The 27,236-nt window shown below is 41.8% G+C and overlaps 2 protein-coding genes across 6 annotated transcripts in view; one reads left to right on the top strand and one right to left on the bottom strand.

The window, feature by feature from the left end:
- Nucleotides 1–27,236, bottom strand: part of PATJ (PATJ crumbs cell polarity complex component) — a 365,326-nt gene that overhangs the window by 4,806 nt on the left and 333,284 nt on the right. For 3 of the 5 annotated variants that reach the window (XM_045035937.1, XM_045035939.1, XM_045035938.1), the window contains 5 exons: nt 27,061–27,098; nt 22,774–22,896; nt 21,940–22,044; nt 5,220–5,326; nt 1,679–1,820 (listed from right to left, as the gene is read on the bottom strand). In XM_045035937.1, the coding sequence (XP_044891872.1) occupies nt 1,679–1,820; nt 5,220–5,326; nt 21,940–22,044; nt 22,774–22,896; nt 27,061–27,098 (515 nt within the window). The remainder of the gene's footprint in view (nt 1–1,678; nt 1,821–5,219; nt 5,327–21,939; nt 22,045–22,773; nt 22,897–27,060; nt 27,099–27,236) is intronic. The other 2 variants (XM_023258767.2, XM_045035940.1) reach the window with 2 other exon arrangements.
- On the top strand, nt 9,589–11,554 carry LOC123379637 (fibrous sheath CABYR-binding protein-like). The gene is made up of 2 exons (XM_045035941.1): nt 9,589–10,159; nt 10,935–11,554. Exons 1-2 carry the CDS (start codon nt 10,154–10,156, stop codon nt 11,409–11,411), a joined length of 483 nt encoding a protein of 160 aa, XP_044891876.1. The 5' UTR covers nt 9,589–10,153; the 3' UTR covers nt 11,412–11,554.

The raw sequence follows: 27,236 nt of genomic DNA, 5'->3' as shown, positions 1-27,236 counted from the left end.
AGCAATGCACGGCCATTTCATCCTCCACTGTATGTTCTGGTGACCCGACAAAAGGTGACTGGCCCTGGCTCACTACCTAGGAGTTGTCTAGATGGGCGTGGCTGGCATGGCCTTCTAACTCTGGACTGCAGGTCAAAAGACCTGAGAAGCTAACCAGTCCTCTGATCTACCTGCAGTTACGAAGTGAACAGAGAATTACAAACATTCTGGAAGGGCTTTACAGAGAGGCAAAGGCGGGGAAGTAGATTGTATTTTACACTATTCTTATCTATATAGTGGCTCTTTTAAAAGCAGAGTATAGGGGCGCCTGGGTGGCTCTGTTAGGTGTCCAACTCTTGGTTTTGGCTCAGGTTGTGATCTCACGGTTTTGTGAGTTCGAGCCCTGCATTGGGTTCTGTGCTGGCAGTGCGGAGCCTGCTTGGGATTCTCTCTCTCCCTCTCTCTCTGTCCCTCCCCCATGCTCTCTCGCAAAAATAAATAAACTTAAAAAAATAAAAGCAAAGTATAATAATGCACCCAAAGAATAATTATCACAATTACTTACGGTGTTGCCTTAGGAAAAGGAGGGTCTCTCAGTGGCTTACCACCTTGGGAATTATTAGACTGGGGCAGCACCACTATCCAGAATGTTTCTGATCTGCTTTCCCTCTTCCCTTTTGCCCATCACCAGGTCAACAGATGTGTGTTTGGGAATAACATGTCTCCTTAATAGGCACCCTAGCAAATTGGAAACAGGTGGGTAAATCTGCAGCTACCTAATGTGTTCCAAAAGGAAATGCCAAATGACTTAAGGATTATGTCAGGTCATGGTTAGGCTCAATTAACAGGTGCTAAGAGCCGCACAGGTAAAAGTAAACTTGTTATTTAGTGTAGAGTATAGCTTTCTAGAAAGAGAATCTACCTTATTTATTCTCTTAAAGACCTTTATTTCTTTAGGAAAGAGCAGTAGGAGGCCATCGGATCAATTAATAAAAAAAGACTGTCATAAAACCAATGAAGAGTAAAATTGTACTATTAATACTAAGTCCTTTTCCGAGTTCTTCAGAATTGACAATAAAATTGAATTCCAACTTTAAAAGTCACAATAAAGTTAAAAGTAACTTATCTAAGAGCCATCTAGAGGCAGCAGTTGGAATGGACACCATGACCTATGTATCAAGTAGGATGTATTGGAATATTTAATTCCTGAAAAACACTATTATCCAGCTGGAGTCTAATTTAGTGGGCTGATCGTGCAAGTACTCAGCAGAGGGCTGGAAGAGAGAGACAGCAACTTAAGGTAAAGGGTCCTGAGATTTCTGGTGATGTACGACCATTAATGCTGCACTGACCCGAGGCTTGTGCAGAGCTTTCTGCCACGGCCCTGTGCGGTCATCTTTTCTTGAAGGAGAAAGCCAAACTTTTGTTCTAGCCTGGAATAACACTTTCAAGGACAGCTTCCAAAGAGCCCTGCACTGCTCCTTATGTTGTGTTGTTGAAAGAAGACAATCTGTAAAATCGACTTTTGTAGATTTTTTTTTTCACTAGTCTGCTGTGGGAATGTCCTACACAAGGTGAAAATGCAATGAACATACAAGCACACACCCAGGTATAGCTAAAAGTAAGCAAAGCAAAGCACTTAAAAAAAAATCTCACCTAGGTTAAAAAAAAAAAAGTACAGTAAAAAGGAAAAAAATACCTTTGCAAATATAGTCTTGACATAAATTGGCAGGTCTCCATGGGGACTTCCATAACCCCCTACAATACTAAACCCCAATCCTTCAGAGCCTTTCTCCAAAGTAATAATCTTAGGTGGAGGTGTTCTGAAAACACAATGCACGCTGTTTAATTCAAGAATAGATATTGAGAGGGAATTTCATTTTAATGGAAGAACACAGATTTGAGAGAGACTTTCATACTGCGAAACTATGAAGGCCAGTTTATCAAATCAAACTCTCAGAGAGTAATCAGAAACTGATTTTTACATTTCCTGTGTCATGCAGGACTAATGGCCGATGTCTTAATGACTTGATGTCTTAAGGGGTGTTCTCTTTCATAAAAGTCACTGTTTTTTAGTGAAAAAGAAAGTCAGGATGCCGAGGTTGTTAAAGCAGCCGTCTGTATGCTTGGCTTTTAACTTTTACGCTTACTGTGCTTACTGTTTAAAGCTGAATGAAACGGTCTCCATATCCTTGAAGAATGTGCATGGGGACAGAGAGGTGGGGTATCACCTTTGCTTAGTGGCAGACCACCAGTCTACAGGTGGGCTTCTCTCCAGAACAGGTGATGGCAGCCCAATGGCTCAGTCAACTACCACTCCTTTTCTGCCTGAATAGCCTCACCACACCTCACCTACCACTTCCACCTAGGGAACCGGGGTGGGAACTCCTTCTTCAAAGCCCATCTCCAGTGTGATGCTTTCCTGACTCCCTTGGGAGAATTAGCCAATCCTCCTCTGTGCTCCCTTTGCACTTGGTCCGGATTTCTGGTATAGCACTTGTCATAAGATGGCGTGATCGCTTAGCCATCTTTCTCTTCCACCAGACCATGAACTCCTCACGTCTCTGAGTATTCCCAGCAGTATGCACTGTGCATGTCACCAACTCAGGATCATGACCATGTACGTGAGAAGTGGAGTCCAGGAGAGAAGAAAGAAGCCAAGGAGAAGCAAAATGGGTAAGGGCAATCTGTTTCAAATGGGTAATTTAGATTTTCAAAGTTTCGTCCAGTGTGGAAGTCTTCTCTCTTAGAAACAATATGGCTAAAAATTAAATTATCTACGTGGGCTCAAGTAGTTTAAGCTTATCTAATGCCACTTTCTTCTTCCCAAATGCCTTTGTCCAAAGGGTAGAAACCTGAAGGAACTCCGGTACCCCAGACCCTGCCATCTTATTTGTAGGAGGTTCATTTTTGTATCGTGGCAGCCTCACCTGTTTTGTGGCAGCATGTGTGTGTGGGACACAGAGCCACGTGATACAAACTCAGCCACTCGTGTATTTAGAGAATTTTGCAAAACTGGGATATAAGCAACCTTTGAATATGCTATTCTGTCTAACTAGAGTATTCTTCCCTCTCTCCCGCCTCAATTTTGCCTGGCTTTTCTTAGGGTTGATTTTCAGCTGGTTCACACCGATAGGGGTGTTTATTGATGTACTTACTGGTTGTTTCCAGCAGGCAACCCCTAGTAATTGCTGAATGTCCATGCCATATAAAGTGCTAACTGTTTTGAATGCCACTCCTGCTTATTCCAATTCTTTCAAAACTAAGCTGAAGCATCAGTGCGTCCAAGTGTACCCCCTAATTGAGCTGTGCCACCCTGTCATGGTTTCACAGGACCCTGTGCTTACTTATCTCTCCCATGGAACTCAGCTCCCCTATGCTTATCAACTCTTACAAACATGGATTCAGGGGCCTGGTTTTCCAATTCTCTGGCAGTTCCTTGAGGACTGGGGCAATGCCTTCACTTATGTTTCAAAGTTTGAATCTCCCAAACCCCATCCAGGACAGTGTCTGACCTTAGGCAGGTGCTCAATAAATATCTGCTGAATTGATGATAAATTATCGCCTAGGGCCAAATGGTAATGACGTCATGGGTAAGGCTCTACATTTCATGACTTTGGGGCCTTGTAAGTATTCTTAGTAATGGCCCACTGGCCAGATGTGAATTTGATTCATGTTACCTCTTGCAAACACAGCCGCCCATTTCTAAGCATATTGAAATGGGAATCTAGATGTCCAAAGTATTGTTTTAGAGCTGGGCCCTGGGAGCCACCAAATCATTAGAGACTTTCTAATTGTGCTTCTTCACTATTAGAGACCTGTTTTCAGGGGGAGAGGGAGGAATGCAGTTCCACTCATCAGATGAAGTTTGCCTCCATTTATCTCACATTTTCAATTAGTTTTAATTTACTTTCATATAGAAGACTAATAAAAAAAAATCTCCAAATGTTAACACTGGTTGGATTATAAGTAATTTGTAAATTCTTTTATGCTAGGGGCCCCTGGGTGGCTCAGTCAGCTAAGTGTCCAAGTTTGGCTCAGGTCATGATCTTGCAGTTTGTGGGTTCGAGCCCCACATTGGGCTCTGTGCTGACAGCTCAGAGCCTGGAGCCTGCTTCAGATGCTGTGTCTCCCTCTCTGCTGCTCCCCTGCTCGTGCTCTGCCTCTCTTTCTCTCAAAAATAAACATTAAAAAAAAGAAAAAAGTTCTTTTATGCTAGTGGTTCCCAACTTGCCAGGAGCTGTGAAATTATACCAAAGGAACCAAGATTATAAGGGCATCTCTGTACTTCCATAGGGACATCAAATGATGCTAAAAATGCACTAACTACTCTTCCTATAAGGGCCCTGATTTTTTTTTGGAAAGGGCCATTATAACTTAAAAATGTGCTAATTTTGTGTATTTGTCACATTTTAATAGCATGCATTTATTACTTTCATAAGAAAAAAGTAAAATGAGTTAAGATTAATATCCTTTCCTTAAGAAAAACAATCTCAAAGATGTCACGTAAGCTGTGAACTACCAGGAAAAAGTTGGAAATGGTGGTGATCATCAGATCTTTCTAATGAACCATTCAGATCAGTCAACAAGCATTTACTGAGCACATACCGGTGACCAGGCACTGGCAGTACCGAGAGCATTAACTTCAGGCGACATTTCTCCAAGTATGGATCCTCGGCCTATGGGTAGCAAAAGTGCCCTGGGGAACCCACTGTAGCCCACCTAGTAAGAATCTCTGAGAATGGGGTCAGAGAAATTAGCATTTTTAAATATGCTCCTTAGGTATTTAATACACACATTCTAGTTTGAGAAACACTGCTTTAATGAACAATTTTAACCGCAATGACTGGTTTTAATGAAGAATGCCAGGAGTTGTAACAGTAAGATTTAACCTCAGAACAAGATTTTAGCTTAGCAAACATAGTTCTTTGCATAATAAAGCAGGGTGCACCCAGGTTGTAAATATGGGATTTCTTAGGGAAGAAGGCACCATGTCAAAGTGACCAGATGTAGTGTGTGTGCAGGCCCCGTGACAGCAGTCTGTTAAGAAGTCCTATGTGAAGCAAAGCCTGGTGAGATATCAGGAAACCTTGGTGTGTTTCTGGAGATTCTCTAGGAGTTAGAAAAGGTAATATGTATTTCCCCCCTCCTCTTCCTTAGAGAGCACTCTAGATTCAGGAAAAGGTCTCACTGAGCCTTGCCCACACATGTAATAGGCACTCTGCATCTAGAATACTCACTCAGTGTCTTCTGGATGGTGTTCAGCCGTGGGAGAACCAAGATGGTAGCTCGCAGACATGTTTTCAAGCTGAGTTGCTATGGCGCTTATATTGGTATCTGCTACAACCTGGGGGAAAAATCAGAACAAGAAAATCCACTGTAAATCAGGAGAGAATTGGAGAAACCATACCATATTCAATGGTTGGTTCTCATCCTCATGTTATTCAGACTATCTGCAGCATTTGACACAAATGGATTATTCTCTCAAATGATTTTCTTCATTTGGCTTCCATAACACCATATTTTACTGGTTTCCTTTCTACCTGCCAGCCATTCCTTCATATATCCTAAGCCTCTATTAGAGTGCCACAGGGCTCAGTCCTTAAATTTCTTATCTCTCCCATCTAAACATCCCCTTAGTTATCGCCTCTTATCTCATCTCATCCCACTTGATAACTTAAATACTATCTATGTAATGATAATTCCTGCATCTGCAGCACCACCTCTTACCTCTAGATTTATATGTCCAATCACCAATTAGTGGGATGTCCAACACCGACCTTTATTCCCATAACCCTCCTCATCTCAGGTAATGGCCACTTCATTCTGTCAGTTTCGGCAAATGCCTTGGTATCATCCTTGACTACTCTTTCCGTCACAACCTGCGTTCAGTCCTCATAAAGTGCTGTTGGTCTTTCTACAGAATCATCTCTTGCCTGGAGTTTTACAAAAGCCCCCTTGCTTGTGTCCTTGCTTCCGCCCCTCCCCCACTCAGTCCGTAGCAGCTAGAATGGTCCTGTTAAACACAGCAGATTATTTCACTCTGCTTAAAACTTAAAGCAGAGGAAACCCAACTCCCTAGGATCACAAGCTCAAGTCCTTACTATGATCTACAAGGTCATCTGCAGGTGACCTACCCAGTTATGTCTCTGCCTTCAGCTCTTAACATTTTCCTCTGCATTCACTGGCTTCCAGCCACACTGGCCTCCGTGCTGTTCCTCTAACGTGCCAGAGGCATCTCCACCTCAGCGCTTGGCAAGTGGAACATTCTGCGTTCAGTGTCTGCATGGCTAGCTCCTTCACTTCCCTCAGGACCTTGGAGACTGTAACTAAAATTTCTACGCCAACACCCAGCCCAACATTTCATACCCTCCTTTGCTTTCTGATTCTTTTGTTTTGAAGAACAAAACAGAGGTCACATGCAAAGACAATAATACTCTCTAATAAACTATATATTTTTTAACCTTATTTATTGATTCCCTGTCACGTCATATGAGAGTATGAGAGCAGGAAGCCTGTCCATTTCATTCACTACTGTATCCTCACTATGTTCAACAGTACCTGGCTTATAGATGTTCAATTAATATTTGGTGATTGAAAGAAAGAAAATCTGACTCCCTATTATTTTTTTAGATGGTTCCAGACAAAAGTATAGTATATGACATGTAAACACTTTATGTATCTGTAATCTTGCAAATAGTATTCAAGAGAAATATGGTATAGCTCCAACAGCTCATACTAGGACTGAGGTTCAATGAGTCCAGTTTCTGTCATTTAAATGGTGCTGTGCCTGAGTTTCAGCTTGCTCATCTGTTGAATGGGAATCAGAAAAGCCTGCCTTGTATGCTAAGCCTGGAGGTGTCTTCCACCTCTACGAGTTATCAGAGCTTCTTTCTCAAGAGCTCCTGGGCTACCCCTGCTTCTGATCAGTGGTTCTTCTTCTAGGGTATAATACTCAGTGCACAAGAATAGAGTGCAATGCAAAGAACTGGATTTGACTGCAGTTTCAGAATAAGCCAACAGAGGGCATGGCTGCCTCAATTGCTAAACTTAGCTGTATCTGTTAATGGAGTTTTTAGAACGAGGAAAGCAACAGGCCAGTCCTGGCAGAGTGAGAACACATTTTGGTGAAGTATCCTATTCTGGGGAAAACATGGCTGTGTGCAAGTTATGGAATCTTCTGGAAATACCATCCTATACAGAATGTCCGAATGAACTGGGCAAATATTTAGGATAAGAGAAAGAGGAAGAAACAGATTCTCCTTGACCACAAGAGCCCCTCTACTTTCCAACAGCCTTTTTTTTTTACTCTCCCCACAGCAAGTGTATTGGAGAAATTGTCTTTGCATGTGACCTCTGTAATTCTAACCTACACCATCTTCATGAACTACTCCATTCCAGCAGCTATCCCTAAACTTCCATTCCAGCAGCCACCAGACCTAAACTTCTGTGACCCACTTTCTGGCTTTCCCCACGCTGCTGGGGCCCACTTTTCTACCTCTTGGCTATTCTATTGGCCCCTGTGGCTCAGTCCTGTACCCCCTTCCCACATGCACACTCAGGGTCTAGGTGACAATGTATATATTCTCGTAGCTTTAAATGGCAACAAGGTGCTGACAGTTCCCAGCCTAGTCGGCTATATCCACTTGCCAATTCACCATCTGCATTTTAACAACTCAAAGGCTTATTATGATTAACACAAATTCAAACTCTTGATCCAATAACCATTTTTCAATGAATTTGAAAAATTCTTAGTAAATGGCACCTCTGGCTACCTAATTAGAAATGCACTAGGTGGAATATTGAAAATACTTGATTTCTGGCTGGTGACGACTGTCCAACTAGAAAAGATGCCAGGATGCTAACCACACAGGTACTGTCTCTGAATATCAACCTGATACATCTGTCTCTCACCTGCCATATGCAATCCACCACCAAGTCCTCTGGATCCTACCTCTAAAGTACTTCTCAAATCTGTTTTCTTTTCACCTTTGTGGTGACCATCCTAATCAATTCATCATCACCAACTGCCTTTTAACCAGCATCCCCAGTCATCCTCTTTCAATCTCTTCTATACAACAGCCAGTTATCTTTTTTAACATAAAATGGATAATGGCACTCCCCTGCTTAAAACCTTCCAGTGGTCTCTCTTTGTACTCAGAATAAAATCCAGACTTCCTAATTATAAACACAAAGGTCCTCCCCTAGGAGGTCCTGCTCCTCTAATCCCATTATCTCCTTCCACTCCTTTATTTGCTCCAGTTCTCTCTGTCCAGAATCCCCACCCCCCTCCCTACCCTACCAAGAAAAGCCAGTAGGCCTGGTGTTCACTTAAAAGTCACTTTCCATATACAAGCCTTCTTTACCACCAGTGTTTTAATTTCTCCTGCTTTCCTCTCTATAAGAATTTTTTCTTACAAATTGCAATGAGACATATTTGTGTGACTGTTAACAGGTCTTTCTCCCTCAATCACAGGATTCATGAGGATAAGGACTGCTTCTCAGTATTAACATGCCTGGCACATAACAGTTTAATGAGTATTTGTGGAGTGAATGAACCCAAAACCTTCCTAAGGAATAGGGATTATGGGACTCAACCTTCTGAATTTCCACAGAACAGAGTGAGACTGATGGAGGTTACAAATAGATTGGTTTTGGGTCCTGTTAAAGAGGAAAAAAAAATCTAATAAGGTAGTTACAGAATGGAATGGCACAGCTTGTTAGGATATGAGCATCTTGCCAAAGCAAGCATTCAAATAGAGGTTCAAAATCTATCAATTCGGGACATAGTAAAGGAGATTCCTATACTTGGTGGGAATTTGGACTTGTACTCTCAGTTGACCGTGAAACAATCCACCCATTATGGGGCTAAGGAAGAAAGTCAGTAAAATACTATTTTTTCTTCTTTTAAGTAGGCTTTATGCCCAACTTAAAGACTTTAAGTCATGACCTTGAACTCGTGAGTCTGAGATCAAGAGTCAGATGTTCCACCAAGGGAGCTGGTCAGGTACCACAAATACTGTTTTTTCTAAGGTACCTTCAAAAGCCAAGCTTTGATGGCAACCTGATCCTTTATTTGCTCATTTGTCTAATATATAACAGCACCACAACTAATGAATATAAACTGAGCACTTACTTTATGCTAAACACTCTCCTGAGTCCCTACGGACTCAGGTAGGTACCACTACTGTTTCCATATGTTGGGCAGAGGAACCTGGAGCAGAGAGATTAAGTAACTTTCTCAAGGTCAGTTAAGGAGTGAAAGCTGGATTCACTTCCATTTCATTTTATTCTAGAATCTTGGGCAGTGTGAGGGTATAAACATGGTCTTGGACCCTCACACCAGGCAATCTGACTCACAGTGCATATGATTAAGTAAACTCTAGATATGGTGTCAAGGAGGAAGAGAGGCAGAAAGATAGTTGAACAAGCAGTTGCAAATAGAGCAGATCATCTGGATGTGTGCTTGGCAACAGGTGGAAAAATGTCCTCACCCTCACAGGATACTATATGAAGAGGGCTCAGGGCGTGGGAGACATATGCCCATGGATATTCCAGAAGGACAGTTTTTTTTAACTTTTAGAAAGAGAATACCCTTTCAAGAGTCCACGAAATCAACCGTGTAAGTTGTGAAACCAAAGTCACAGTTCTATTTGGGTAAAAATTAATTTTTTTTAATCTAGCTAGAGAGGATAAAAAACACTTCTAACAGCACCATTGTACAGAAAAACTCACATCCCTCCAAATCTGAAGGCCTCTTGCTCAATGCCAACCCTGAAATAAAAAGGCCACTCCCAGCCACTGATAATATTAAATCCTAGAGAATTACCTAGGATCCTTGCAGCTGTGCAAGCTCCTATTTTGTAGGAGTGGAAGCCAAGAAGCTAGTGGGAAATGTGAAGGATTTTCACTGACAGCAGTCTTTTGTAGGAAGGCAAGGAGAGGATAAACTCATCACCCTCAGAAAGACTTTATAGGCCCAAGGCATTTGCATTAACCATCGTGGTCTCAGAGTTGATTGGTCTTCCCAGGGATTGACTTAGGAAAGACCATAATCTGATCTTGGAAAGGTATGTATGTTCAGCTGGGTACAAGTCCAAGGAGATGTGGCCTATGAGTGTTCAGCGCAGCCTCTGAAGTGCTCTTCCCTCATCAACATCAGGGACCAAATGGCATGGAGGTAAGGCTGGGAAAGGTCTATTTACACTTTCTGAAGAAGGGCAAAGGCAAACAGACTAATGGGAAGTTTACTCATTTTTTTTTAAAGTAAATCTTCAACTCCTGGGGACAAACTTGTGTGGTAGGATCTGAGGATAGAACCAGGAGCATAGGAAACCAAGGGAGAGCAAATGTGTTCCCTCCCTCCAACAAACAGGCTTACAGTTGATGTGATCTAGTGTAGGGGACAGATATGAACACATGGCTCAATGTGGAGAGAAGAGAGGGGAAAGATAGGGCTCCTGGGTAAGGCAATGAAGGCTTTGAGGTCCTTAGACGATAGGTATTAAAGTCTATACAACCTGAATATATGGTTCAAGAGCTGTGGTGTCTGGGGTCCTTGGACCTGGCTAGGGCCAGCTCCAACTCTTAAGATCTCCACCCTATCGTCTGCCTTTTTACATTCCTCACATCAGCAATCTCTTGCCTCATCCCTCATCCCCTCAGGACTGGAGATATAGTAGATGTCCTCCTTGCTTCCCAGTCACCCTTCAAAACCACTAACTTGGTTCAAAACCTATGGGCCCTTTAAGATTATGTCCTCTTTACTGTTGCATATAGTGCTGCTACATGCATCTTGAGTGGTCCTTTAAGATAATCAGATAATGGAACTGCTGGGTGATGGGTATTCACAGAGTAGATTTAATAGGTCTTCTGAAGCTGCCAAGTGGTTGCAGCAGTGTTTCAACTCTCACCAGGTTTAATGAAAGTACTTTATTTCCTCATCTTTTCCCCAGCCTTGTTATGATCAAACATTTAATAAGTGCCTACCTGAGGAGACGGAGACCACTGGTCTAATGGAAGAAGAGGAGGAAATCCCTGCACTTGAGGAGGGGGAGTCGTGTGAAATGAAAGAGGATGAGGAAGTCACTCTACCTGAGAGGAAGGCTTGTGAAATGAAGAATCAGGAAGAAGCCCTATCCTCTGAGCCTAATGAAAAAGCAGAGACCTTTCAATCAGTGGAAGAGGAAGAACCAATAAGGATGTTTCCCCCTCCGACTGCCCTTGTGCCTCATAATGTGTTTCCCCCTCCAACTGCCCTTGCCTCTCACAATGTGTTTCCCCCTCCGACTGCCCTTGCCCCTCACAACGTGTTCCCCCCTCCGACTGCCCTTGCCCCTCACAATGTGTTTCCCCCGCCAAATGGATTTCCTAATCAAACTGTATTTCCTCCTCCAAGAGGGTTTCCTCTTCAATACTCATTTCCTTCTTAAATTTTGTCTCTTCCTCAAACCCCTTTACTGTAGGAAAGTATTTACTCTGATATGCTCTCATGCCTTGGCTTTCTGTGGCATTTAATAATTTAGGTTAAAAGCAAAACTAAATTCAGTCAGAATTGTATTTTCTATATTAGAGTGATGTAAAAAAAAAAGAATGATGTATGTTTAATACTTTTTAATTGAGTAATAAAGCACAAAGTTTTATTGCATGAACCCTAGGATGAGTACTTTTCCTTAAAAATAGGTTTGCGGGGTGGGGAGGATTGTTTTGGAGAATTGAGAAATTGAAATATTTTCCAGATAAGTAGGATATAACAATGTACAAAAGCTTGAGCTCCTTGCTTAGAACTTTCCTGGGCCGCTGATACCGTACAGGAATAAGATTAGCCCTTAGATTTGTTAGGACTCAAATCTTGCCGTACAAATACAAACTCGGCACTCACACCCAACCTGGATCCTAGATCCATAGGGTAGATATGCTGAAAACCGACAGGAAGGCTATCAAGTTAGGGTGATCTCTGAGAAAGCTGGTATCTTCAGATGGGGCACAGAACAGAAGAACAAGAAAAGCTTGCCTTGGGACACCTCGGTGGCTCAGTCGGTTAAGCATCTGACTCTTGATCTCAGCCCAAGTCTTGATCTCAGGGCTGTGAGTTCAAACCCTGCACTGGGCTCCATGTTGGGCATGAAGCGTACTTAAAAATATAAAGACACAAAACTTGCCTTGTCCCATGACTGGTATTTGGTGTAACTTAATGAAGTAGGAAGCACATCTGCTTCAAGTCTTTATTTAGGATCTAATGACACTGATTCCAGTGACATCAGAATATATTGATTTCAATGTATCTGTTTTAAAAATATAATGGTTTGAACTGTCAAATGTTTTAAGTTTGGAGTAAAATAAGGGGCAAAGTGACTTCTGGTCACATCAATATCTAGTGGCACACACCTCAGGGGCCACAAGGAAAACCACTCCGTTTCCAGGGTTTTAGAGACGTTAGCATCTACTGACTTAATGCCTGTGTTATTATAATGAAAGTAATAAAATGCCACTTATTTAATGCTTACCATTGGCATCCACGGTTTTTATTAAACATTACACCTCATCTAATCCTCATGGCAACATTGGAAGAAAGGAGCTATGATCCCTATGTAGAGAAAACTCAAGAGTTAAGCGAGAGGACCCAAACACACAGCTCTCTGACGCTAAAGCCTATGTGTTCTACAGAATTTTCACTGGTCTTCATTTCAACTTTCAAACCTTTAGCTCTTTGTCCTTTTCCTGGAGCTTACCACCCCCTTCCGGGCATCACGTGGTCACATCAGGCCTCCATAGATCAGCTGGTTACATATTAGAAACACCTGGGAAGCCTCACCCTCTCTCCATGCCACATCCCAGACCAATTGAATTCACGTGGTAGACCCAGGAACCAGTAATGGAATCAGTGATTTTACTGTGCAACCAAGGTTAGGAACTGCTCACAAACCATTCCTTTAATGATACTCACAGGTGCCTTTAGATGCTTGCCCTGTACCCTCTATCACACACCTTTTCCGTTCCCAACCCAATCCATCTTTCTCCTCTAGTAGAATTTTTCTGGACAGATTGGGACTGTGATTAGTTCTCTATAAGTTTATGTCTTTTAACTTGATCAGCATAGCTCAGCAACCCAGTCAATATGACCAACGCTTACTAGGCATGTACTCTAGGCCGGGCCAGGTACTAGAGGCACAGTCATTATTTTGAATAAATTCATGCTCTGGGGGCGGGGGGCATGACCCCCAGGCATTCCCTATTCTCCAACTTTTTGGTTTCTAAAGAAAGGATTTCACAAGATCTATAAAGAGGGGATGAAGGTGGGGTGCCATGGATATTCCAGGCATTGAGAAGAACGTGCTTTACTCTAAATAATGCACAGCTCCAGTGAGTCTCAGACTGGTCTCTGAACTAGCAGCAGTATCACGGCAATGATCATCGTCATTAGAAAATTTGTTTCTTTTAAAGATTTTAAGTAATCTCTACACCCAACGCAGGGCTAGAACTTACAAACCTGAGAGCAAGAGTCTCTTGCTCTACGGACTGAGCCAGCCAGGTAGCTCTTCACTGCAAAATTTTTCATCTTCTTTTTCAGAGGTAACATCATCCTTACCTTCTCTTTTCTATCTCCCTTGCCCCCAACTACTCCTTTGCCCTCTACTGACTTGCCACCAACTCTGAAAGAAAATCAATTTCTTTAAAGATTGCCCATGATTTATCTGCCAGTTTAGTGACTTTTCCAGTTTTATTTACTTCTGCTTCATTGGTAAGTGTGCCATTCAAATTCCTTTCTCCTTTAGTGTCTAGAACCTGTATTCTTGACTCCTGGCTCTTTTCTATTTTATTTTTCCAGCATATTTCTTCTTGAGTGCACAGGATAAGAAACTAAATAGTATGGCACATGATAAAAAATTAACACTCTTCACTCTCTAGAGACACACTAAACTTTTCAATTCTGGAGGTATATACAAGCTAAGTAATATGCTTATAAGCCTATATTAAAATTTATCATCTTATTGATGTCTTATGAACTCCCTATTTTGACAGATGAAATATTCCAACAGATGGAAATTTAACTTGCCAAACTTTTCCACTTTTATATTATTTAAAGTTCTACTTGTTGCCTGTGTTTCTTTTTCAATTTTTTTTTAATGTTTATTTTTGAGAGAGAGAAACAGAGTGCAAGTGGGGGAGGGGGAGAGACAGAAGGAGACAGAAACTGAAGCCAGCTCCAGGCTCTGAGCTGTCAGCACAGAGCCTATCATGGGGCTCGAACTCATGAGCTGTGAGTTCATGACCTGAGCCGAAGTCGGGCGCTTAACGAGCTGAGCCAGCCAAGTGCCCCATCTTTTTAATAGTTATTTTAGAAAGAGACTCTCAAGCAGGCTCTACGCTCAGCATGGAGCCCAACACAGGGCTCAGTCTAATAACCGTGGGATCATGACCTGAGCCGATATCAAATGTTGGATGCTCAACCAACTGAGTCACCCAGGTGCCCTCCTGTGGCTCTTTAAATATACTTAAACCTGGTGCCGGGAGAACGAGACAGCAACATGCAGAAGAATGAAACTAGACCACTTTCTCACACCATTCACAAAAATAAACTCAAAACGGATAAAGAACCTGAATGTGATATAGGAAACCATCAAAACCTTAGAGGAGAAAGCAGGAAAAGACCTCTCTGACCTCAGCCACAGCAATTTCTTACTTGACACATCCCCAAAGGCAAGGGAATTAAAAACAAAAATGAACTATTGGGACCTCATGAAGATAAAAAGCTTCTGCACTGCAAGATAATCAACAAAACTAAAAGGCAACCAACGGAATGGGAAAAGATATTTGCAAATGACATATCAGACAAAGGGCTAGAATCCAAAATCTATAAAGCACTCACCAAACTCCACACCCGAAAAACAAATAATCCAGTGAAGAAATGGGCAGAAAACATGAATAGACACTTCTCTAAAGAAGACATCCAGATGGCCAATAGGCACATGAAAAGATGCTCAACATCGCTCCTCATCAGGGAAATACAAATCAAAACCACACTCAGATATCACCTCACGCCAGTCAGAGTGGCTAAAATGAACAAATCAGGAGACCATAGATGTTGGAGAGGATGTGGAGAAATGGGAACCCTCTTGCATTGTTGGTGGGAATGCAAACTGGTGTAGCCGCTCTGGAAAACAGTGTGGAGGTTTCTCAAAAAATTAAAAATAGATCTACCCTATGATCCAGCAATAGCACTGTTAGGAATTTACCCAAGGGATACAGGAATGCTGATGCATAGGGGCACTTGTACCCCAATGTTTATAGCAGCACTTTCAACAATAGACAAATTATGGAAAGAGCCTAAATGTCCAGCAACTGATGAATGGATAAAGAAATTGTGGTTTACATACACAATGGAATATTACTTGGCAATGAGAAAGAATGAAATCTGGCCTTTTGTAGCAACGTGGATGGAACTGGAGAGTGCGATGCTGAGTGAGATAAGTCATACAGAGAAAGACAGATACCATATGTTTTCACTCTTATGTGGATCCTGAGAAACTTAACAGAAGACTGTGGGGGAGGGGAAGGAAAAAAAAGTTAGGGAGGGAGCAAACCTTAAGAGACTCTTAAAAACTGAGAATAAACTGAGGGTTGACAGGGTGGAAGGGAGGGGAAAGTGGGTGATGGGCATTGAGGAGGGCACCTGTTGGGATGAGCACTGGGTGTTGTATGGAAACCAATCTGAAAATAAATTTCATATAAAAAATATATACTTAAACCTCTGTGGTTCTAATCATTTCCAACCATCTCTTTTCTTTTCATTTTAACATTAAAGATTTACTTGTCATATTTTCCTTCCCACTAATACATACCAAATACCCAAGATACTATTATTTCATGCATTATGATGTTTGGTTGTATTAATTATTATGAGTTACAATGTTTATGTAAATGTTATTTATACTGAGTCAGCTACTGTACTGTGATTACATTTCCTTTTCTTGGTACAAGTTTATTTTCTCCAAAGTTAATAATGATCTCACTTTAATTTTTATATATTTATCATTAATTAAGCCCCAAATTTCCCCAGTAATTCCAAACTTCCAATTTAGTTAAACAGATAAGATAATCCATCTGTTCCTCTTCCTTCCTTTTGATTCAGTGGCATCTCAGTCTCTTCTCCCCCTGCTCCAATTTGGGCAAGTTGTTCTCTGTGCCTGCCATACAGCTGTCCTGGGACTTCCACGTTCTTCAGCACTGAATCCATGGACTTCCCTCTTTCTTATTTTTCTTATTTTCTTACTTGCTTTTTTGCTGGAGTACATCCTAAAGTAAGTTTCTCAGAAACACACTGCTGAAAAAGAGGTGCCGTTTGAATCTCTTGTTCTTTTGTAAGTAGCTTATACTTTTCTCTTTGAAAGTTTTAGAAGCGGGGCACCGGGGTGGCTCAGTTAAGCGTCCAGCTTCAACTCAGGTCATGATCTCATGGTTTGTGGGTTTAAGCCCTGCATTGGGCTCCATGCCGATGGCTCAGAGCCTGGAGCCTGCTTCAGATTCTGTGTCTCTCTCTTTCCCTGCCCCTCCCCTGCTTGTGCTCTCTGTCTCAAAAACAAATAAACATTAAAAAAAAAAGTTTTAGAAGGTATATAGGTACTATACTTACTTATCCTGCTTACTACTTAATGGACTTTAAGCTAAGATTTCTTTCTTTCTTATTTTTCTGTTTTTCTTTTTGCAACTCCTATTGGTTGGATATTAGATCTCCTGAATTAATCCCATGTCTTACTTTTTCTCTTCCATTTTCAACTGAGAGTTCAAAAAGAAGCCACTGTTTTCTTTTTTTAAATTAAAAATTTTTTTTAAAGCTTATTTACTTATTTTGAGAGAGAGAGAGAGAGAGAGAGAGAAAGAGAAAGAGAGAGAGAGAGAGAGAGAGAGAGAGAGAGAGAGAGAGAGAGAGAGAATACCAAGCAGGCTTTGCATTGTCAGCACAGAGCCTGATGCAGGGCTTGAACTCACAAACCATGAGATCATGACCTGAGCTGAAATCAAGAGTCAGATGCTTAACCCACTAAGCCACCCAGGCACCCCTGTTTTCTCTATATTATTAAATATGACCTCTCTCTCTCTCTCTCTCTCTCTCTCTCTCTCTCTCTCTCTCTCTCTCTTTCTCCCAACCAGCAGTTGGGCCCTCTTAAGCAATTATCTTGTGTTCTGGAGAATGTCCTCAAAGGACTACTTCCCAAACTACTTTGTAGACAGACCCTCAATGAATCTCCCTGATTTCAGACTCTCTTCTCTTGCCTTCTATACTTGCTGTTGACTCTAAGCCTTTGTCCTGTCTTGTCACCACTGTTTTCATTCACTTATTCAGCCAATATCTATGATGTATGTAATGTGCCAGGCAGTGGGGATGGCGACACTGAAAAGCCTCAGATGGCTTTATTTACCCAGTTCCCAGCAATGACGTCTCCCTGAGCATTGGCCAGTATTTCCTCTGCCTGCTGGCCATCTCCACTTGGACGTCTCAAACTACAAATGTTCTCTCCTCTCCCAGAATACTCCTACATCCTCTAGTCTAGTTAGTGTTACCTCAATCCACCCATTCTGCTACACTCTCAAATATTTGTAAAATATCTTAAAGGACCCAGAAGAAGCCTTACAAGTTCCTTAAGTGATAAAAGTCCCTGATACGCTCTTTTTATCTTCTGTGGTCTCAAAGAAAGATACATATATGTTTCCTGGCAGAGAGTCTGGGTTATCTGATTTTGTCCAAAAAAGGCTTTATGGTCATTCCACAGACAAAAGAGCTTAACCAGACAAGCTCTCAGACTACAAAAGCAAATATAATTGACCCCTCGTAGCCACATCGATCTCCACTGACCAATCTATGACTGATAATAAGAAATCATCAGACTTTAAGGGCAGAAATGTCTACCTCCTTATTACACCCAGAGATAGCAATTTATGCTGTAGAGAGAAGCTTCTGGAAGTGTTGGTCATCTCTTCCACTCTTTCCCCTTCTCTACCCTGCAGTCTGCTGACCTTAATCTTTCCTGTGCAACCAGCAGTTGCTGACTGCTTTGCATGATACACCGACAGTAAGTCTTTTCCACATCATCAGACACAATTACCTGACCTTCCCTACTCTTCCGCCAATGGGCTGGCTCACCTGATGATAAAAATAGTTACCTAGTGCCAAGTCAGCTGTAATAACTATATTGCTGGTACTACATGCACATTGTTTTAATTAAGGCAAGTACACTATGTAACTGTAAGGCATTTGATGCAGGACATAAGAATTTTCTGGATTTTGTGTCTAATGCCTTTGGCAGCACATATGTTCCATACCCATAACTGTGTAGATTATAACTGTAAAAATCCCAAAGGATTCCATTAAGCTTTTAATAGCACATGGTAGAAAATAACACTACCAACTAATGTGATTAATGCAAGAGAACATTTTAAAACCAAATGTCATTTTCTTAAAGTACAGAAATAGGAAAAATGAGGAACTCCCTCAAAGGTGTGTTAATAGGGGTAATTTGGCAGAGTGAAGTGTTAATTCTGCATGGGAGAGCTTGAGTTCATTTTCATTTAAGTTACTTTTACAGTTAATGTTACAATTTTGCACCGTCTTCTCATTTCTTTGTGAAGAAGGTAGAGCTGAACAAATTATGTCAATGTATGGAAATATCGATAATACCAGTTTTGCTAAGGGAGACTTTTTTTTTTTTGTCTTGACGTAGTTATTATTTGAAATAACTTCCTTTTAAAGTTCTGTGTGACGAACGGTCCCCAGTCTGAGATGGAGGAGTTGCACTTGTAGGCCTCTAGGGGTCAGCATAACTCGAAGGAAGAGCAAGACTGTGCAGACTCTGACCATGACGGAGGTGGGTAGAAGGAGGAATGTGACACGACAGCCTAACTTCCACTGAAAGTGAGGACAAGGAGTAGAGGGCAAGCTCACTTGACAGCCAGTGCCCATAGTGTTTTGATTTGTGTTCAGTAGAAACTCAGGGACCCAGATCACTGAGTAATATTTTGCCTATCACATAAACTCCCTTGAAACTACTGACAGTATTTAAAAAAATGTTTATATTTTGAGAGAAAGAGAGAGGGGGAACACAAGCATGTAGGGGCAGAGAGAGAGAATCCCAAGTGGGTTCTGCGCTGTCAGCGCAGAGCCCAACGTGGGGCTCAAACTCATGAACCATGAGATCATGATCTGAGCCAATATGAAGAGTTGGATGCTTAACCGATTGAGTCACCCAGGCACCCTACTGACAGTATTTTGATGACCCCCTGCTTACATGCTGCAGCTCATTTACTTTTGTAACATCTTTTTTGGCCCTTTGGATTTAGACCACTGAGATGGGAGAGTTAAGCACCACAAATTTGTTCTCCTAAGTATAATGGCTTTCCAGTTTGAAACAACAATAATTGTTATTAAAGATTTTATTTTTAAGTAATCTCTATACCCAACGTGGGGCTCGAACTTACAGCCCAGAGATCAAGAGTTGCCTGCTCTCATCAAAACCCTAGAGGAGAAAGCAAGAAAAGACCTCTCTGACCTCAGCCGTAACAATCTCTTACTCAACACATCCCCAAAGGCAAGGGAATTAAAAGCAAAATGAATTACTGGGACCTTATGAAGATAAAAAGCTTCTGCACAGCAAAGGAAACAACCAACAAAACTAAAAGGCAACCAACGGAATGGGAAAAGATATTTGCAAATGACATATCGGACAAAGGGCTAGTATCCAAAATCTATAAAGAGCTCACCAAACTCCACACCCGAAAAACAAATAACCCAGTGAAGAAATGGGCAGAAAACATGAATAGACACTTCTCTAAAGAAGATATCCGGATGGCCAACAGGCACATGAAAAGATGTTCAGCGTCGCTCCTTATCAGGGAAATACAAATCAAAACCACACTCAGATATCACCTCACACCAGTCAGAGTGGCCAAAATGAACAAATCAGGAGACTATAGATGCTGGAGAGGATGTGGAGAAACGGGAACCCTCTTGCACTGTCGGTGGGAATGTAAATTGGTGCAGCCGCTCTGGAAAGCAGTGTGGAGGTTCCTCAGAAAATTAAAAATAGACCTACCCTATGACCCAGCAATAGCACTGCTAGGAATTTACCCAAGGGATACAGGAGTACTGATGCAGAGGGGCACTTGTACCCCAATGTTTATAGCAGCACTCTCAACAATAGCCAAATTGTAGAAAGAGCCTAAATGTCCATCAACTGATGAATGGATAAAGAAATTGTGGTTTATATACACAATGGAATACTACGTGGCAATGAGAAAGAATGAAATATGGCCTTTTGTAGCAACGTGGATGGAACTGGAGAGTGTGATGCTAAGTGAAATAAGCCATACAGAGAAAGACAGATACCATATGTTTTCACTCTTATGTGGATCCTGAGAAACTTAGCAGAAACCCAGGGGGGAGGGGAAGAAAAAAAAAAAAAGAGATTAGACTGGGAGAGAGCGAAAGCATAAGAGACTGTTAAAAACTGAGAACAAACTGAGGGTTGATGGGGGGTGGGAGGGAGGGGAGGGTGGGTGATGGGTATTGAGGAGGGCACCTTTTGGGATGAGCACTGGGTGTTGTATGGAAACCAATTTGACAATAAATTTCATATATTGGAAAAAAAAAAAAAAGAGTTGCCTGCTCTACTGACTCTAGCCAGGAGCCCCTGAAATTGTTAAAAAAAAAATTTTTTTTTTCAACGTTTTTTATTTATTTTTGGGACAGAGAGAGACAGAGCATGAACGGGGGAGGGGCAGAGAGAGAGGGAGACACAGAATCGGAAACAGGCTCCAGGCTCCGAGCCATCAGCCCAGAGCTTGACGCGGGGCTCGAACTCACGGACTGCAAGATCGTGCCCTGGCTGAAGTTGGACGCTTAACCGACTGCGCCACCCAGGCGCCCCCCAATTTTTTTTTTTTTAATGTTTATTTTTGAGAGAGAGAGAGAGAGAGAGAGAGAGAGAGAGAGCGAGCGCAAGTGGGGGAGGGACACAGAGAGAGGAAGTCACAGAATTGAAAGCAGGCTCCAGGCTCTAAGCTGTCAGCATAGAGCCCAATGCGGGGCTTGAACCCATGAACTGTGAGATCATGACCTGAGCTGAAGTCTGATGTTTAACCAACTGAGCCAGCCAGGCACCCCTTGAAATTATTATTTTAAGGCTAGAATGATCTGAGGGGCTGGCTAGCCCTCTCTCTAAGGTGCTAAATGGTGGGTTTTATTCTTTTTACCTGTAAACCGTTCACTACTACCTGCAGAAGTGTGGTGATTTTAATCATACGTTTTTGGGGGAAATTCATTAGCAAAACTCACTGCAGTATCCTGCCTCTCAGTGCACCATATCAATCTCAGAGACATGTGAGGTGCTGAAATAGGAAAGGTAATTAACAGCATACCTCTTTCTTACTTCCTGGTATATTTCTTTGTGCATCTGGACAGGACCCTGGGGGACCACAGTTGATAAATAATTGTCTGCCTTAGTTGATGACAACCATACAGTGGGAATTTAACTGTGTTGGCAATCATTTATGCTAAGGGAAAAAGAGCATTGTATTTTTTCTTTCCTTTAAAAAAGGAGTGGAGGAAACAGTGCTTGGGCAGTTGGGTAACAGTTTTTGGGCATAAGAAAAGAAATCATTTCCCATTCCTCACAAACTTTGATTTACAAAAGAACGCTGGAAGCTAAAAGCCTTGTTGATTTATCATGTGAAGCAAAGAGTAATTTTTCTCCCCTTGTTATGCTTTCATATAATCATGCTCACTGCCTGTATGGGTGGCATTAAAGAATTTCTGAATAAAAATAATAATTTCTTGCTCTCAACCTTCATAATTCACATCAGCAAGCACCCTGCTGGGCGGTGATGCCTCCTGCCAGTGACGCTCAATCTTTTTTTGCACGCCACTTATCTGCCTCGTGCAGCTGCGTGCTCCATTGATCGCAATACCTGCAGGATAATGCGCCCGTAGGCGTTCTTCAGCAGATTAACCACATCCGCGTGAGACAGCCCATCCAAAGGTTGCCCATTAATGCTGACAATCCGATCTCCAACCTGGAAGTACAAAAGTGGAAGAAAATCACTATCATTAAGAAAAATTAAATTTGAGAAGAATGCTTAAAACTCTTTGTAAGTCATATTTCCCATTTGTGGCTATTGTGAAGGTTCCGTGTTTCTACTGTGTATGCATGTTCCAGAAACATGAGGAATTTTTATGGCTTTCCCCAAATACAGACCAATCAGAGAAACAAGAAGGGGGCCAGATTTGATCCTGAGAAGGCACGGCAGGCCACTTTTGTATTTTGGCAATGGTGGTGTTGTATACGTCCACTCACCAGTAATAGTGGGGTGTACAAATTAACTGTTCAGTAAAGCTCTAATGAGGAGGCCAGATATTTTCTCCTTTATTTTTCTACCTAAGTTAAGATGGAGGGGCAATGGGGGGGAAAAAACATAAGAGAATTAATTCTGGTTGAAGAACGATTCTCAGGTCAAATCTCTCTCGGGGGAAAATTAATTTTGGGTGGAATGGAGTGCTAAAAATGGTATCGGAGGCTCTGAAAAAGGGCTGCCATTTCTTCTTTCATCAAGAAGCTTTGATACGAACAATAATATTTTTATATGCCCAGGGGCTTAATGAATTTTAGGTGTAAACTTTCTCCAATGCATTTTGCCCTCCGTGTGGGTCTCTGTTGGAATTCCAACTTTAAACAAAGTGCCCATGGCTGCACCTTCGTCTCCTACCACATGCTGTTAGCACTTCACCATTCCCCTTTTGTTTACCTTAAGCTTCTGTGTACGTGCAGCCACACCACTGGCCTGAATCATGGCAATAAATATTGGGATATCTCCTAAGGGACTTCCTTTTCCTCCAGCAATACTGATTCCAAGGGCATCGCTGAGCTCCTAAAAAAGAAGGACAACACCATGTTCCTATATTTAATAAGAAAACCCCACAACCTGGTTGCCCCCAGATAGCTGTTGCACAAAATCTGTCCGTGCTGCAGGAGGCCAGGGAAACACAGGAGTTAAACGCAGTGCCTTTGGAGTCCGAAACACCTGTGTTTCAGTTCTAGCACTTACTTAGCTTGGGGGGAGGGATCTCAATGCAGTTCCTTAAGCAATTAGAGCTTCTGTCTTTATATGTTGGTTTGAGGATTACATGAGATGATATAGTGCAGTCTTGGCCTACAGAAAAGGCTCGGTAAGAGGCAACGGTAGGAGCACAAACAACAAAAAAGTACAAAACAACCCTATGTTACTGCTCAGTTTAGTGGCCAATTTTGATGCAGACTTGGCAAGTATGATCTCATATGGTGTTTATGATTAAACTGCCACACATATCATGCTCTTCTGGGTGTGAACAAACACACTTGGCTCTCAAAGAGCCGCACGGCTGCATCACAATAAAGGATCTGAGAGGACACCCGCTGCAGGGACAGCCGAGTTTGCGGAGAGAAGTAAGATGTGACTGAAAGTGTTCGCTAGGATCACTGGGTGAGGCAGCCTGGTTCACGCGGACCCCGGTGAAGGGATCCTGGCTGCAGTCCAGGCCTTCCCCTTATTTGCTGCACAGGGTTACTATTTTAAAAATCACTCAGAGAATGAATGATGAGTTCCGTTTCAGCCTGGTCGCGTTGCACGGCCGTGGCATCCCTCTCCTGCTGACTCATTACAGTGAACAACTCTATCAAACACGGAAACAACTACCTGAGGTTTCTGAAAAGTAAAGAAACTCAAACAAATTGTGGTGGAGGGCCAAAACTTGGAGAAAAAGCGTAAGGGGTGGATTTCTGAGCTGTTTTCCTGGCAGCTTGGTCCTGAGGGCGAGCCCCAGTCAAGGAGCTGTAAAGGTGGAGTCACTCTCTCTGATATTAACACCTATCTTGCCCCATTTTACCTCTTCTGGCCACCAGAGCCAGAGAAACCAGGCAAGGGAGCGCCTGGTGGCTGGAGAATAAGGGAAGAAAACTAGAGTAGAGAGAGCCTGAGAGAGGGATCTAATCCAATAAGAGGGATCACACAGGCTTCTCAGGCTCCATTCTAAGCTTCACACGTGCAGGACAGACCAACACGGAACCGAACTGGGATGTCAACCATCACTCACATTCTGAGCTGGAATGGGTTGATCGTCTGCTAAAGCATAAATATCAACACTCTTCAGAGTCTGTACAGCGTAACGTTTATGAGATCCAGGGTAAAATCCTAAATTACTCAGTCTGCAAAGAACCATTTTCTAGGAGACCAATTTTTTTAAGGGCTTTAAAATATGTAGAACAGTTGAAAGTAAAAATTACAACATTGTTTGGTGGGGTTCTCAATTCATCTAAATGTAAACATATGACATCTATGGCATAAATGTTAGTGGTATGGTTGTGGAAAAGGGACCTATATGGTAGCAGGGTTTCTACAGTTTTAATTGATCATTTAAAAATATATACCACTCAGTGAGCTTCAATTTTACCTCATAAAGTTGGAAAAAGGGAAAAAAACAACAAGAAAAACCATGTATGAAAGAACTTTATTTAAATTTTTTTTTTTTAATTTTGAGAGAGAGTGCATGCACGAGCAGCCACGTGAGTGGGGGAAGGGCAGAGAGTGAGAGTGAGAGAGAGAAAGAATCTCAGGCCAGCTCTACACTGTCAGTGCAAAGCCCGACTTGATGTAGGGCTCATTTTCACGAACTTTGAGATCATGACCTGAGTCGAGATCAAGAGTCCGATGCTTACCCGACTAAGCCACCCAGGTGCCCCTGAAAGAACTTTAAAAACTCATGTCACGGGGGCACCTGGGTGGCTCAGTCCTGTCAGTGTCAGACTCTTGATCTCGGCTCAGGTCATGATCATCTGGTTCATGAGATCCAGCCCCATGTTGGGCTCTGTGCTGACAACACAGACCGCGCTGTTTCTCTCTCTGCCGCTCCCCTGCATGTGCTCTCTCTTTCCTTCTCTAAATAAACTTAAAAAAAAACAAAAAACAAAAAAACTCATGTCACATAAGTGTGAGGACTCATTCTTTATTATTAATAACACTACGAATGCTGCCACATCATGTCTATAAAAGAAGAATGGTGATGCTGACCTCTCTAGTCACAGGTAATTTATACCCTGTTTTCCAGCACGTTTGTGTCTAGCTTTTATTTCCTGAATGCATCAATAGTAAAGCCCTGCATGCAAAATGGCAAGATGCATTTCATCGCAAAGTTTCTGCTTGGACCATTTGTGGGAGAATACAGTTGGTAGGAGCAGGCCGTTTTATAAAAGCCTGTAAAAAAAAAAAACAACTGGCTGAAACGACTAAGGAAACATAAAATGATATTTTATAAATCTTGGAATGAGGAGAAATTTATGGAATAACTTGGCTTTGTTCGAATCCATCATAATGCTTCCTTAATTTGTCCATAATTATGTGTATGTTGGTAGATTTAACTTTCCTATAGGAAAGTTATGTCCATATGTCCCTATGTCCCATAGGAACATCTGAGTTGCCACTCTGGTGGAAAGACACTAGGAACAAATAAAACAGATTTAGCTTAAGTTGTAATCACTAATAATGGATGTCACTTCCTGGACATTTATGATATACTAGGTACAATGCCAGGCACACCATTTGCATTACCGCATTTAATCCACACAAGATTTACTTTGTGAGGTGTTATCATCCCCAGTTTACAGATAAGAAAACCTGAAGTCAGTAACTTGCCAGAGGTTATAGAGCTAATAAACGGTAGAATGCCTTCAAACACAGCTATGATTGACTCCAGAGAGCTAAGCTATGCTGGATATCTCTTCACTGCAGTTGAACCATGGTTATAGCAAGGTCATACTTCTTGAATCCCAAATGTGATGTTTAGAGAGAGAGATAGAGGGAACGTGCATGCGAGCAGGGGAGGGGCAGAGAGAGAGAAAGAGAGGGAGAATCCTAAGCAGCCTTATGCCCAGTGTGAGCCCAGTGTGAGGCTTGATCTCACTACCATGAGATCATGACCCGAGCCAAAATCAAGAGTTGGGCTGAGCTGAATGAGCCACTCAGGTGTCCCCAAATTTAATGTTTAAAAGTGACCAAAGTGAAAGTACTTTCCAATATTCTGGATATCACACAGGAGTTTGAACATCAGGATATGACAATTTTATGAACTTAAATACATATTACACAATCTTTTGGGGAAGGGAATTTAGTAACATGTATAAAAGCCTTTAAATAACAAGTATGGCTCTTGACTCAACAATTTCATTTCTAGAGGTACCTGGGTAGCCCAATCTATAGAGCACGTGACCCTTGATCTTGGGGTTGTAAGTTCAAAGCCCACACTGAGTTAGAGATTACTTAAAGATTAAAAAAAAATTTTTTTTTGTAAACAAACAAAAACCAATTTCATTTTAGGAACAAATCCTGAAGAAATCACTCATGATATGGACAAAAAAGAAATACAAAGATGTTGTTATAAAAGAGCAAAAGTTGAGAAATGTGCTAATTGTTTAGTAGGAGGAAGCTGATTAAAAAAATTATAGCACATGATACGATGGGATACTGTAAAACCAATAGAAATCGTCAACAAATACGAGCATGACTAAAAGTGCATGCTTTAAAGTGAAAAAGACAATGGGGTGCCTGGGTAGCTCAGTCGGTTGAACATCCAACTCTTGATTTCAGCTCAGGTCATGGTCTCACAGTGGTGGGACTGAGCTCTGCACTGGGCTCCATGCTGGTTGTGGAGCCCGCTTAAAATTCTCTCTCTGCCCCTCCCCTGCTGGCTTTCTCTCTCTCAAAATATAAAAGTGAAAAAGACAAGCCTCAAGAGTATATCCATATGATACCATTTTGTTGTTGTTGTTGTTTTGTAAAACTTAAACACATGCACAAAACATAGTGGATGGGATGTACCCAAAGATTCACAGTGGTCTGTGAATGATGCGGCTTTACTGATTTTTCTATTTATGAAAGATAGACCATTTGATTACTTCAGTGAAACTTAAAAGAGGACACGAACAATCCAACAGATTATATAAGGAGAAAATATACATTTTATGCAAATCAACAAAGATCAGAAAAATAGCAAAATTGACTTACCCTGATTATTTCAACGGTCCTTGGTCCTGTGTCTGCGCCTATAAATAAAAAAGCAACACAATTAACTTTTTAAAATTAAGAGACAACATAGTATTTCATATTATCCCATAAAAATGGTGTCATTTTCTAGGCCTTTCAAGAGAGAATACTGGAGCTAATGGCATGACATACTTTCC

Source organism: Felis catus, chromosome C1 (genome assembly GCF_018350175.1).
Source record: "Felis catus isolate Fca126 chromosome C1, F.catus_Fca126_mat1.0, whole genome shotgun sequence".
In the NCBI taxonomy this organism is placed as follows: Eukaryota; Metazoa; Chordata; class Mammalia; order Carnivora; family Felidae; genus Felis; species Felis catus.
Note: the sequence above shows the minus strand (reverse complement) of the source record. Positions and strands in the feature narration are given on the sequence as shown.